At 44.0% G+C, this 15524-nt stretch overlaps 1 protein-coding gene across 1 annotated transcript in view; it reads right to left on the bottom strand.

Moving 5' to 3' along the window:
- LOC143286168 (sodium- and chloride-dependent glycine transporter 2-like) overlaps positions 1-6226 on the bottom strand; it is a 56228-nt gene extending 50002 nt beyond the window's left edge. Inside the window, exon 1 of the mRNA XM_076593784.1 lies at positions 6056-6226. Within this exon, the coding sequence (XP_076449899.1) occupies positions 6056-6197 (142 nt within the window). The 5' untranslated portion in view covers positions 6198-6226. The remainder of the gene's footprint in view (positions 1-6055) is intronic.
- Between the last annotated feature and the right edge of the window lie 9298 nt (positions 6227-15524).

Genomic DNA, 15524 nt, shown 5'->3' with positions numbered 1-15524 from the left:
AAATAACTTACCCTTTCATTCCGTTTACATTTTTTTTCTTTAGGGGAAAAAAAAACAAACAACAGCAACAAAAGAACGCATGATAGTGTGTGTGTGTGTGTGTGTGTGTGTGTGTGTGTGTGTGTATGTATGTGTGTGTGTGTATGTGTGTGTGTGTGTGTGTGTCTGTCTGTGTGTCTGTCTGTCTGTCTGTGTGCATGCGTGTGTTAGTGTGTGTGCGTGTATACGTGCTTTCGAGTGTGTGTATGTGGATGAAAGTAATCGAACGTGAGACAGATAGACAAGCAGACATACAGACAGAAAGACGATGGAAACACACACACACACAAAACATGCACACACGCACACACACAGAGAAAACTTTATTACTCAAAGATAAAGATTTTAGGCATTGCCTAGTCTTCCAACCTGTCCTTGAGAACGAGAGAGAGAGAGGGAGGGAGAGGGAGAGAGACACACACAGAGACAGGGATAGACACAAAGAGGTGTTGCCATGTAGACAGAGAGAGACAGAGACAGAAACACAGGGACAGACACGAAGAGGTGTTGCAATGTTGGAGGGGACCCATGACATGTATGCCTTAAACTAAGGTTTCATTTTCACAGTCACAACTGGACTTCTCGACCGAATCGTGTCCCCCCCCCCCCCCTCCCCGTACAAAGAACGATCTTCTGTTCACTCCCACGCACAATAGCTCTCTTCCTGCACCTCCTCTCTCCACCTCCCTGAACTCTGTTCCTGTTCTTTGTTCGCGACTGGTGGTGAAGCAAGAACAGGAACGGGATATCATGTGCCTGGAGTGTAGCGTGGCTTGGTGGTACACCGCACTACTAGGCAACGAGGGTGTACGGGTTCGAGTCTATTATACTAATCCCGAATTCACCCCCCCCCCCCACCCACACACACACCTCCCACTCCTCCACAAGACCTGGAGTTGTGGTCTTGGTGTTAGTATTTCGGATGAGTCGATAAACCGAGGTCTCTTGACCAGCGTGCACTTGGTTTAAACAAATCTTTATTCAGAAAAAAACCCACCAAAAAACATGTTATACACGTACACATCAACAAAGGAGCAACTACAATCAAACAGATTATATTGTGGTCAGGAACGAGATAAATTGTTTTCCTTTGCTTTAGTTTGACAGCTGGTGAACGATACACAGGCGCAGTAATGCTGAAATGAAATTGATGTTTTCCAGTTACACATAAATGACAGTTATTGAAGTTATTGTTTCCTTCTTTGAGCAGCCGTGGCGATAAAGATTTGACATTACAATGGATTTAAACATGATCATTATTAGACACACTGTTCACAACAACAAAAAAACAGCAAATAGCTCGAAAAAAAGTAAGTAAATAAGACCATAAGAAACCCAAACAAACAAACAAAAAAGATACAGATGGAGATGGAATAAAACTGCACATGATAAATCATACTTAAACGGGCCAACAGGAAATACAGGAAATTACATGCTCAGCATAGAAGATAATTATGATGAGTCACGTCTGCACATCGGAAACAGTGCACAGACTTAAAATTAATTGGATTCGTTGATAGTTAATTTGTGTACAGTGTCCAGTATCACACTTGACCCCAGTGCCTTCCCAAAACCACCACTCTACGCTTGACCCCAGTGTTTTACCCAAACCACCAATCTACACTTGAACCTCACTACCTTCCCCAAACCACCACTCTACACTTTACCCACCACGTTCCCAAACTATCACTCTACACTTGACCCCACCACCTTCCCCAAACCACCACTCTACACTTGACCCCACCACCTTCCCCAAACCACCACTCTACACTTGACCCAACTACCTTCCCCAAACCACCACTCTACACTTGACCCCACTACCTTCCCCAAACCACCACTCTACACTTGACCCCACCACGTTTCCCAGTCTTCACTTGACCCCACTACCTTCCCCAAACCACCACTCTACACTTGACCCCACTTCCTTCCCCCAAACCACCACTATACACTTGACCCCACTACCTTCCCCAAACCACCACTCTACACCTGACCCTACTACCTTCCAAGAAATACCACTCTACACTTGACACCACTAACTTAAGTTGACCCCACTTCCTTTCTCACTCTACACTTGACCCCGCTGCCTTCTCCAAACCACCACTACACTTGACCCCACTACTTTCATCAGTGCACCACTCTACACTTGACCCCACTGCCCTCTACAGGATGCACTTAGCGGACGTAAAATGACCTTAGCAGCAAAAGGGTTGTCCGTGGCAAAATAATCTATAGATAATTCAGTTTGTAATTAATGTAAAACAAACACACTTGCAGAAAAAGAAAAGCAAACTAAATGGGGGGCGCTGCAAAGTGGCGACGCACTCTCCCAGGGGAGAGCAGCCCGGACTTCACACAGATAACTCTGTTGAGCCAAAACGTAACACAACGCAATGCAACAATGCTGTCCTTTGTCAGTGTCTGGTGGTAGTGTCACAGGAGTGACGGGGTTACCTTGTGCATGAATTTCTGTCATGTGCGGCAGTCGTATTTCTCAATGCAGTTTGTGAGACCGAGTCCTTATGGGGGAGGCGAGAATGTGTGTACTGGGTGAACAGGTTGTTCAATGCAGATTGTGACACCCTGTCCTTCGGGAAAGTGAGAATGTGTATACTGTGTGAAAAGGTTAAGGTCGTGCAGATGCCGGATTCTGGTGACGACCGGCTAGATGATTTGTGTGCCCCCGATTTCTCATTTTGGCGATTAATTTTGCACGACCCGCATTCTACATGGGCGTGTCCGCATATGAATCTTATTCGCGTACTTCCGCTTTGGCCTCGGAGCAGCAGGAAAGTAAATTCGTCAAGACATCGCAGCACCGACCCGATGGCATGTTATCCGCATCCGGCTGCATCGCGAGGTAGTCCGAGGCGGTCTCGAACGCGTGAATTCACCCCACTACCTTCCCCAAACTATCACTCTACACTTGACCCCACTACCTTCCCCAAACTATCACTCTACACTTGACCCCACTACCTTCCCCAAACTATCACTCTACACTTGACCCCACTACCTTTCTCACTCTACACTTGACCCCACTGCCGATTTATTCTGCCGGAAGTAAATCGCCTTTTTCTTTCTTCTCTTCAAAGCCACACACACACACACACATTATAAATATATATTTCACTTACATCCCCTGTTTCCTTCCTTTGTTCTGTACCATCACAAAGACCAAGAGCGTAAAATCACTAAAACTAAGAACGCATAACTATCAAAACTTACTGAAAACTATGCTGGCCCTGCGGCTGCTTTTGAACATGACTGTACAAGGTCACAAAGTCAAACACACCGTTTTCACAGCTAAAACTCATCATTTTCGCATTATTTCACACTGCTGGACGAAAGCACGTTCAGAAAACTGAACGTAGTCTGATACAATTTTCGAGTTACTAGGTCTAATACTTCAGGAGTGACCTTGACGAAAAGTCAAGTTCCCATGCGGAAAAATCTGCAGCCAGGGACAGCGTGTTGTGGGTAAATATCGTATACGTATCAATATAGTCGTGTCCGGCTATGACCACCGGAACAGCAGAGGAAGCATCTGCTGTTCTATCAGGGCTAGAATTTGATTACAGTGTAGAGTATCTTGCCCAAGTTACATCCCCACTCTCTCGGCCAGGGGGGGTTTAGGACAGCTGGCGTTGGGAAGGTTCCCCAAAGCCAAATAGTCCTCCAAGGCTGCAGCACTAAGAGCAAGTGCAATCTTGCCTCCAAATTTCAAAGTCAGAGTCAGTCCTCCACAAAAGACAAAGCTGTCAATGACGTCCCACTGCCTTGGAGAAACCACTGATCGCTAAAGTTAGTACATATTGTGTGGCATACAATCCACCTGAAATGACGATTTTCTGTTTTGTTTTGTGGGGGGTTTTTTTGGAGGGGAGGGGGGGGGGTGCAACGAATGTATCGGGGCCATTGCAAGGTGATAAGATTGCGCACTTCGCAAAACACGTCACAGGCCTATACAAACTGACCTGCGCTCGCGCACAATCAAAAGACGTGGGAGTGCCTTTCGCGGTGAGAGAAAAGCTCTCCACGCAGGACTTTTCAGCCCCCACGGCTTAGAAAATACACCGTATTATATTCTTTATATCACGCTGCTGGCACTGGTGGTTCTCATATTCTTGTCATAACTCGTGTGTGTGTGTGTGTGTGTGTGTGTGTGTGTGTGTGTGTGTGAGGGCGCTCCGTCGCTCGCACATCGATGTATTCCTTGTAACCAAACCGGCCGAACAACCACTAAGTGACATCAGAAAGCGGATATGCAGACGTTTCTTTCTTCTTTTTTTTTTTTTTTTTTTGTAACCATTGTATATTACAAATCACAAAATTGAGGAGTTTAGTTTATTTCCATGTTGCTGACTAAATTAACAAAAGCAAAAATTAAAAAAATGTCACCAACTCCACCATCCTCCCCCCCCCCCCCCCCCCAAAAAAAAAGGCAACACCTAATTTCAAATCATGATTTTCTCTATTTGTATCTGAGTCTGTCGTAGGGAGAGAGAGAGAGAGAGAGAGAGAGAGAGAGAGAGAGAGAGAACACGAAACTTGAATTCACCAGGGTAATAAGCTGAGCAGTGGTACATGCTTTTTTTCCACCCAGCCCGGGGAGGAGGGGTGTAAAAAATGATTACACGGGGAAAACAAACAATATAAAAACAATAATAATTACATACAAGAAAGAGGAAAGTTGGATATTAAACGCCAAGCTACCAAGGATAAATACTTACTATATATAGAGAGAGACAGACAGACAGACAGAGAGTCATCAGAGACAGAGAGAGACATGGCAAAACACAGAGCGAGACATAGTCCAACATGTACTGTTCTTCTCGGTTCTCAAAATAATGTCCGATGCCTGCACTAAACACCACCTCAGGGAAGTGAGTTTAATGTTGCCATTGGTTTCACACCACCATTATTCATTAGCTGACGATTCTACTAACGAGTGCATGCTGGGTATTTCAGTGTTTCACATAACGCGGATCAGAACATGGCTTTCGTGAAAGACGGCCATGATCAGAGGATATTTAATGTGCCTATACACTCATTGGCAATTCCGCACATCAAAGTGCTGGGGAAAATCTCCATCATAACCCATTCGACCGCCATGGATTCAGACCCCATTTCCAACTGAGGTGTCAACGTGCGGACTGGTCCATCGTTTGCTCTTGCCTTGCCTTGCCTTGCTTCCCCACATATGCCGTTGCCAGTGACAAAAGAATGAAAAGGGGAGCCTAACCTTCCCCAGACTTTCAATGTTGACGCTCGTCGCTTCAACTGCTTGGCCACTGTTCTGAATTCTGAACAAAGAGTCGCCATCTCTCTGTCTCTCTCTCCACCTGCTCACTGTATCTTATTACAAGGCATCGAGTACTGGGGCAGTAGTGAGGCCTTTAATTATATGGTGGCTGAGTCACTGTTTCACCAGTAACCGGTTGTGACTGAGCTATAATTCCTCCCTCCGCTTTATCGACCTCGGTTCCCATCTTTTTCAGGCACGACCGGGAAAAACGTCGCTGGTCTAATGATATGCATGCAGACATGACACATGACGGAGAAGCTGCCTCTCTCTTGACAAGAACACACAAAGATCACACAGACTGTGAACGGCAGAGACAGAGTGGAACGTGAGAGAATTCCCCCCCTGACCCCTCCAATCCACATCCCCCCCCCCCCCCCCCCCTCATTCTTCTCTACACGTTTTTAGCGGTTCAAAGAATGGACAGACGGCGGCCGCAGTGTTGTTTGTACATAAGTGAAAGCAACAGCTATGACGACAAAATCGATTTTTTTGTTTTGTTTTAGTAAACATAGAGATTAACATGTTTCCTTTCAAATTAAGAAAATTGTTCGTGAGACAGACAGACACACAGAGCGGCCACACTGCTGCCAAGTAACCGTGTTTTTTTCATTGAACAATGATGACTGCATCTTGCCTTCAGAACAAATAGAAACGTGGCTCCAAAGTACTGAGAAAACCCTCCCAAACGGAAAACAAAGAACCACGCGGACTTACCTCCTCCATTCCTCCGGCAGAGATAGGGAAACCGCCATAGGTTGCCCAGCCCAACGCTGTAACCGGCCAGAGAGAGCAAGAACTCGATCTTGCGGCCCCACTGCTTCTTTTCCATGGTTTTCGCTGTACCGCCAGTGGCCATTTTCCTCAAAAAACCTGGTCAGAATGAACGCAAACGTTGCAGGCCCTCAAGTTTTCAGGGCGCAGACGACAAAGGAGACGCTCCTTTCTGATTGGTTAGGAACCTGTGCGCGCGTGCCCGGCGCACGCGCTGAGCGCACAGAACCGAGGAGCAAAGTTTATTTTTAGGCCCTCGCGGCGATCACCACCAATCTGTCGATAGAGAGTGGAGCGAATGAGGCGGCAACGGAGAGATGTCGCAGTGACTCGTGGTTGCTGGTGCGAGAAGTGTGCAGGCAATGGTGGTGCTGTTTCCTCACAGCATCCGGTGATGGCGGTGGTGGTTGTGGTGGTGGCTGGTTCTCTGGTGGGATTGCCAGAGACTGCACGTGATGCACACACACGTTCGCGTGTGGACTGAGAGGAGGAGAGTGGTGGTGGTGTGTGTGGGGGGGGAGGGTTAGGGGGGCAGGAACGGGGGAAGGGCGGGGGGCAGGGGGGGGGGGGGAAGCGAGGGGGATTAGGGTCTGGGGAGAGATGTAGTGTTGCTGGGAGTAAATCTATGACAGGTGTGATGTTTGTGGTGTGTGTATGTTTGTGTCAGTGTCTGTGTGTGCCAGTGCCGATGTGCGTGCACCTAAGGCTGTGTGTGTGTGTATGTGTGTGTGCACGCAAGCACTGACGCACATGAACCTACGTGTATAATTAAATTCAGTCGCGCACGTGTGCGCACCTCTGTGAGTTTGCGCGCGCTCATGCGTGTGTGTGCGCGCGCGAGTGTGTAATGTGACTATATTACTGTCCCCCCACCCACCCCTATTTTTTTGTGTGTTTGTTTTGTTTTGTTTTTGTTTTATCTTTAAGCTTCATTTGCAGACGTGTTGCAATTGTTAAGGGTACACTCAGTACTAGTGTTTTTGTGCACTGACTGACCTACCGAGTCGCGCTATGAAATGGCGTCGACGGTAACTTACTTGCTCAGTAGCCTACTGCGGCTAATCATCACTATTAGCATCACCCTTATCACCACCACCACCATCATCATCATCATCGCCGATGATAACAAATGATGAGTCATCATGAGCCCAATCTCCGGTTTGTAACCCGGCAAATTCCCAGGAATAGCAATAGGAGAATCAACGATGGGAAATCAGTCACTTGAGTGGCTCAGCGCAGCTTCAGTTTACATTCTTCCCGGGTTGGAAGGTATGGTAAACATGTGTAAACATGCCAGTCAGGAACCTTATTTTTGGCCTGCGCCTCTGGCAGTCGGAGAGTGAATAATGATAATAATAATAATCATACAATCATGTTTTGTTCACTTCTCTACGCAGACTGGCATCCCAACCCTGTGCCTAATTTTACACTCTCAAATAACCTTTCCATTCACGTTTACACTGAAGGCAACGTCAGAGAACAACAAAAAGTATCCGTTAGTTTTTAAACAGCAAAACCCGATGTGGAGTGATGGCCTAGACGGAATGCGTCCGCATAGGAAGCGAGAGAATCTGAGCGCGCTGGTTCGAATCACGGCTCAGCCGCCGATATTTTCTCCCCCTCCACTAGACCTTGAGTGCTGGTCTGGACGCTAGTCATTTGGATGAGACGATAAACCGAGGTCCCGTGTGCAGCGCACGTAAAAGAACCCACGGCAACAAAAGCCGGGTTGTTCCTGGCAAAATTCTGTAGAAAAATCCACTTCGATAGGAAAAACAAATAAAACTGCACGCAAGAAAAAATACAAAAAAATGGGTGGCGCTGTAGTGTAGTCGGACGCGCTCTCCCTGGGGAGAGCAGCCCGAATTTCGCACAGAGAAATCTGTTGTGAAAAAGAAATACAAATACATCAATAAATTATAACTCCGTGAAACAGCGCAATGCTTTCACCGTGATCAATGTCGGTCATGGCGCAAAAGGTTCAGTCCAACCTCTTGTTTCCCAACCTACCTGCCTTCTTACACAATACAAGACAGTACATCGCAGAACAAATGAACAGACTGCAGTAAAATACCGTATAGAATACCGACCAAAGAAAAAAAGAAAAAAAAAAAGCAGCAACAAAAATCACACAACGCCGTTCGATGCTGGCAATACAATAAGTATATAAATCAGTAGAACACAGCACCGTATACATGCACAGTACTGTGCTGAACGGTAAACCTGCAATACAATTCAGTTTAATAAAATACAATAAAAGTACGATGACAGCACAATATTCACAAGCGCAGACCGACAGATATTAAATGGTCTCAGAGAAAATAAACAACTAAAGATAAAGGAAAAATATTAAGAAAAACAAAGAAAATAAACAAAGCGAATGAGACAGACGGTAAGAAAGAAAGGAGAAATAAAATGGAAATGAATTAAAAAAACAGACAGACAATACTAAAGAAAGATGAACCAGTGAGGAAGAAAGAAATATATCCCGTATCTCTAAAACTTTCATGTTTGGGATAAATGCCCATATTCAGTATCGATTCTGGCATAATTATATGCAGTGAACAATGCTGTACCTTCAGTTTGTACTGCTGCTAGTGCATAGTTGTTTTTTCTTTTCCCTCCAAACTGTATCTCTTTACCTATCAGTTGGTATGACAACGGCTGTAATTGATCGTGAACACATTGCCAAATGTGTTTCATATTCTGTGTTACCGAACGTGTCTGGCATTCTGTGTTAGTTATATGAAATATGCAGCCTTTTCATGCACCCCCCGGTTTTTGTTGTTGTTTTTGTTGTGTGTTTTTTTTTATACTAAACACGTCTTGTCGCTCTTGTTTTGCGTCACCCGCCTGGTCTGATGATGATGACAGCGATCAATGATGACAAGGTGTTTTGCTGCATATGCATATGTTTACACCCTCCATCGCTGCCAGTCGCTTGTTGGGGACGCCTGTATTGCCCAGTTGACTGAGACTGAGTCGGGCTCCGTATTCACATAATTTACTGATAAATAACACACACACACACACACACACACACACATTTTGAATAGTCACTATCACACGAAATGAAGAAGCTTCCGAAGCCTCGACACAGAAGATGACGACACCACAAGTCTCTCCAGAGCACAGCAGGTCATCATCCATCATCTTCAGGCTGCGGACACTACCAGCTTCTGATTCACCTCTATAGAATCACGATCTCCTGCACAGAAGAGCGTCCTTGTGGCACAGGCGTCCAAACTTCCGCAGATCGTCCTTTAGTCTTGCCCACCCCATGCTGCACCCCGGGTAACAATCCTCGCTCTCTTGGGTGACTCTTGGGGAGAAACTGTGGGGTCATTACAGGTATAGTTCATTATCATTGTACAGACAGTTTTCAGGAACTGGGAACGGCAGTATAGCTGTGTGTGAATTTTGTCTTCGCCAACATGATGGTAGCTGAAGATATGACTGTGCACAGTTACACAGTCACAAAATTTAATCATAATCGATAGAATGGTGGTCTTAAGGACAGAAAATTCATGTGAAAGTTCAGTTCAGTTATTCAAGGAGGCGTCACTGCATACGGACAAGTCCATATACGCCACACCACATCTGCTAAGCAGATGCCTGACCAGCAGCGTAACCCAACGCGCTTAATCAGGCCTTGAGGAAATATGAAAGTGTGGCGATTTTGTGTGTGTGTGTGTGTGTGTGAATTGAATTTTGAATTGTCCGCCGTTCACACACCACCCCATTCCCCACCCTCAAACCTCATAATGATATTTGATGATAGATGAATATAGTAAAAAAAAACACGGAATTGTTGTGGAGTTGTTGATTCGTTCATCCCATCACACCACAACATATGATACGAGCCATACAAGAACGCACCCAACCCAATGCACACACTCCATTCAGACTGAAACGAATTCATTTGTATGCACTGCAAATTGCCATATCCGCTCAGAGACCGTTAATTAGATGTCATTCAATGAAAATCACAGCAATGTTGTATCGAGGGAGGCGCGGGGACGACATAAAAGAATCACATAATTACAATGTATTTACAGACGGGCGCAATAGCCGAGTGGTTAAAGCGTTGGACTGTCAATCTGAGGGTCCCGGGTTCGAATCACGGTGGCGGCGCCTGGTGGGTAAAGGGTGGAGATTTTTACGATCTCCCAGGTCAACATATTTGCAGACCTGCTAGTGCCTGAACCCCCTTCGTGTGTATATGCAATCAGAAGATCAAATACGCACGTTAAAGATCCTGTAATCCATGTCAGCGTTCGGTGGGTTATGGAAACAAGAACATACCCAGCATGCACACCCCCGAAAACGGAGTATGGCTGCCTACATGGCGGGGTAAAGAACGGTCATACACGTAAAAGCCCACTCGTGTGCATACGAGTGAACGCAGAAGAAGAAGAAGAATGTATTTACATAAAACCAGATGAATATTTAAGAAAAATATGAAGCACATGAAAACAAGAAAGTGTACAATTTTTTTTCTAGATGTGCACAAATGTTAACAGAATATGAAACACTAAAATTGGAAATGTATTTATACTCTCTTTCATGATCTGACCAAGTATTGTTCTAATGTCAAATGCATATGCTTTAGTAACCTGACAATTAAGCATATATTTTTTTACTGTAGCTTATGTACACGAAAGTCTGTCTTCACATGTGATTGAGAACGTTGATGTTTTTGACTTTTTGCATTCATTATCAGTTGTTTCGCTTGTCAGTTTAACGACTTCTCTTTTACGAAGTCCTTTAAGTAATTTTCTGTAATTGTATTTAGATTTTTTTTTTTTTTTTTCAAATTTCACCCTCATTTCACGCTCATTTGCCCAGTTTCCCCCAACCCTCCATTCATTCACATCTCCCACCACTTCATAAATACTTTCACAAAATGTCTTCAATCACCGATATGTGTGACGGGACATTAAACAAAATTCCTCCTCCTCCTCCCGTTGTCTAGCAGTGCCAAGGGTTAAGACCCATGCAGCTGTAAAAAAAAAAAAAAAAAAAAATAAATAAATAAAAATAAATTTAAAAAAACCCCTTGAAAATGAACACGTGTCCACATGGAAACAAGAAAGCAAGAGTGGGTTTGTGGGGGAGGGGGGTGGGAGGGGGGTGAAGGGAGTGTTCATTGCCAATCATAACAGCCATGTAAATATGTCAAAAACACTCTGAACTGAAAAAAAAAGTTGTTTAATATATATACATATAATAGCTCTGCATTTAGCTGTTTTAACTTGCCATGAAATACCAGTATATTTGGGTTTGTACAAGTTCATAAACGGAACGTTTGTGTGAAACAGTATCCACAAGTATGGGTCTTTTTTAGCTGTGCATGACCGTCATTTCACTTTTGTACTACATTTCTGTTTATCATCAAATGTACAAGTCTCTCTGTCTTTGTCTGTAACTGTCTCTCTGGTGCACATGTGTGTGTGAACGAGCTCACGTACGCATTAGTCTGAGTGTGCATTCGTGTGTGCATTTATTTGTGATTTCAAGTGCACTGCCAAAGTAAAGAAAAATCAATATCAACATACAGCCTACGTGAGCAAGAGGATGCGGCACACGAGTTCCCTGTGCTGTGCTGTATGATACACAATCGTGTCCGATCAAGGCCATCAATGAAGACAGCAGAGGAGGGAACTGCTGTCCTATCTGGGCTACAATTTGATTATAGTGGAGAGTCTTGCCCATCTTAATCCAAACTCTCTTGGCCAAGAGGGTTTTAGGACAGTCGCCGTTGGGATGGTTCCCAAAGACCAACTAGCTCCCATGGCGGCAACATTAAGAACCACTGAGCGCAATCTAGCCTTCTAGATTGAGAGTCATAGTCCTTCACAAAAGACTAAGCTGTAAACAACTTCGCAAGATCAGCAGTGGAGAAACCAGTTGATCATACAGCTCTCACTTTGCTGTTGGTCCAGCTGTAAGCGTTATCGGTATTTCAGTGATAAACATCCTTGTGGTGATAAAGAAACTTCAGTTTCAATTTCGAACAACGCTGTGCTGTATAAGTGCCTCAAGCTTCCTGTGTTTACAGTTGCTCTTTCTCCACTCATGTGTGGCTGTGCATCCTTCATGTGTTGGGCTGGCTGCTATTGTGTGTTGTGTTTAACATTTGTTGAACAAAGCATTTGTGAATTTAAAAGAAAAAGAAGAAGAAAGAAACTGTGGAGTCGGACGGGATCCTTGCGACGGACTGTAGAGTTCATCACTGAACAAATCTAGTATGGAACTGGAACGACGAAGAAGAAGGACCTGTAAGAATTAAATTTTCAGTCTTTTGCGAACAGGAATATACAAATAGTTGCGCTCAAATAGATATGAAATCAGAAGCCGGCTGTCTCCAAACTGAAATTATTATGGGATTCGACAGACCCTATGTTCGAAAATCATTTGAAAATTTGAAAACCACTGGCCATACATCCATACTCTGTGCGCTCATATCCTCTCCTGCTGCTAACAACACTCGGATTTCTGATACCAGTTTATGAATACACATGGGTTTTGTTTGTTTGTTTTGTTGTTTTTTTTGTTGTTTTTTTTTTGGGGGGGGGGCAGGGTTGTTTGCTTCTTCTTGTTTTTTTTACATAAAAAAGCGCTGACTCTAAAACATTGATTTTCCAGCAGTCGGTGCAGAATGAAGGCGCTCCTTTCTATGTAATAATGTAGGCCACACGTGTTTGTGTGTGCGTTGTGTGCGTGCTGACATCTTCAGTATTGTAGAGTGCTTTGAGAGGTATGAAAGCGCTATATATTTATGTATGTATGCAGACCTACAATCATCGTCATCATGATTCATTGAAATCACTGAAGAACTCGAGATTTTGAGCACTACGTTAGAAAACCATTAACACATGAGTGCAGCCTTCACACGTTGTCCCAAACCCAAGTCGACCACCATTGCAGTATTGTCATCATTATCAGTCATCAACATCGTCATACTCCTCCCCAGTCATCATTGTCGCGGGAAGTTTGTTTATTTGGATGTTTTCTTCTTTTCATGTGCCTGTGTTTTCATTTCCCCCCCCCGCCCCCCAGTGAGCGTCTTTAAGTGCTTGAATTCGTTCTGAATTGCACGTGTTGTTGAGCGTGTTCACATTATGTGGAGTGGCAGTGGTTCTTTCCCCTCAAATGTTTTGGGAGATTCAGAGGAGCTGTCGGGTAAGTGGCACCCAGTTAGATGCCCAGTTTAGTGGAGCCAGAGTTTGGGTCCCCAAGTTATTAAACACTCATGTGTTTGAGGTCTCTGTGACCCGAATTTGGGTTGATGTTTTTATATGTAACCACGAGGGGAAAACAAGTATTCTATTAAGTACTCAATTTTGTAATTTTCTCCGGATTAAATTTCTGTTTCTACAAGTGATGTTTTTGAAAGGAAGGGAGGGGGGGTTAGAAAGAAATCCAAGACTTTACTTTGGTTCCGTTATCACTTGCTTTCGTGCTTTCTTTCATTCGTTTCATGTTCAGTATTTTTTTTCCACATTGTACTTAGCGAAATATGTCGTAAAAATAGTGTAAGAAACGGGAGATATGGCGTTGTAATTATCAGCGAATGGAAACGGTTTTTTCGTAAGCTGCAATTTAGGTCAGCACATTGGGAAGGTTACTCCAAGATTGTTATTTGTTGCTCAAAATTGTATTCATATAAATAGTTTGTTAGTATGTGTTGTAATTATAAGACCAGACTATAATGCTGACCTTTTAGGCCTCTATTCGTTTCTCCCTCCCCCCCCCCTCCCCCCCAGTCTGCTGGTCGTCCCCTCTTGGTTTGGCGAGGTGTGCCTCTGGTGGAAAGACGTCGCAGGACTGCCGTCGTCTGTAAATTCCCCAAGTTTCCCCTTTGTTCCCCCTTTCCCCTCCATTCCTTTCTCCTTTCCCCAGTCTGCTGATAGACCCCCGGTTCGGCGAAGCATCTCTCCGCGGGAAGAACGACCCAGAGCTGTTGACAAGACCCAAGACCCCAATTTCCCCTTTGTTACCCCTTTTCCCCCTCCATCCAGACTCCCACCCTTCTGGCCCAAAATCCCCTTTCCCTGTGTCCCACTTTCCAAGTGTGGGAGAAAAGGACACTCCAAAAGTTGCCAAGGTGTTGCCATAGAAGTGTCAACAATCAGTATGAAAGACTTGGAACAGCTGTACTTTTTTTCTTTTTTTTCTTCTCTTTTGTGTGTGTGTGTGTGTGTTTAATTTGACTGTCATCGATTGTTTTCGCATCAAACTGTTACCTTAATAGCTTTGTTAGTATTATCATAGAATATCATGATAAATATTATCATTTTAAAACCCCTTGTTCCTGATGCCTTCTGTGTGAGAGAGAGGATAGGCCCTTTCATTTTAAGTAGGGCGCGACAATCACCAGAATAAAAAAAAAATCCTCTAAATTATGCGGCCTTTCATGCCCCGCTTTCATGGGGAAAGGTGTCATCGTTTTCGCTTCTTGATTTTCTGTACACCACCACTACAAAACTTTGACTCGTTTATCAGATCAGAGGTTTCGTACCGGCGTTATTATGATGCAGGTTAGACATTTCAATCGCCACAGCAGGAGGCCGAGAGGGAGGGTAGAGGTTGGAGGGGGGGAGGTGAAGGCAGAATGGGGGTGGGGAGAGAGTGGGGGTAGGGTCGATGAAGGGAGGGTAGAATCGAAACGGGTAGAACCTCGTGCGGGGAGTGGAGTGGAGAGGGGACGACATGTCAAGTCAAGACAAGATTTTATTTCATGATGGTAAATTGAATAAGCAACAAATGCTTTTTTTTTTTTTTACATCAAGCCATCAATGAAAAACAAAACAAAACAACCAAAGATTAAAAAAGGAAAAAAAAGAAGAAAAAATATAGGGGAGAGAGAGAGAGAGAGAGAGAGAGAGAGAGAGAGAGAAGAAACAAGCAGACGAAGAGCAACAATAACAACAAAATGCATATATATATATATATATATATATATATATATATATATATATATATATATATATACAAGGATATTGTGATAAAGAAATATACAATTGCATTTCCATTTCACACACACACACACACACACACACACACACACACACACCCCACTGAACACAAATTCTCGGACATAATTACACCATGCCCGTCCCACCCACATGCACATGTTCCCTCATATAGTGCAAAATCCTTGCCAACAATCACAATTAATAATAGGAATATTAGACTAACAGATCAAAATTTGTATTACTGTTAATTATTTTCAATGAGGTGATTCTTCAGATTTTTCTTAAACACGTTTTTATTTACGATACTTTTCAGAGTGAGTGGGAGATTATTCCATAAATTTCCACCAGAATACAGAAAGCTGGATTTGTAAAGGTTGTTTCTTGGTCTGGGTATGCAGAGTATGTGGTTGTTTCTGTGTTCATTAGTTTTA

This window comes from Babylonia areolata, chromosome 9, assembly GCF_041734735.1.
Source record: "Babylonia areolata isolate BAREFJ2019XMU chromosome 9, ASM4173473v1, whole genome shotgun sequence".
Lineage (NCBI taxonomy): Eukaryota > Metazoa > Mollusca > Gastropoda > Neogastropoda > Buccinidae > Babylonia > Babylonia areolata.
The sequence above is the reverse complement of the archived record's forward strand: the minus strand, read 5'-3'. Positions and strand labels throughout refer to the sequence as shown.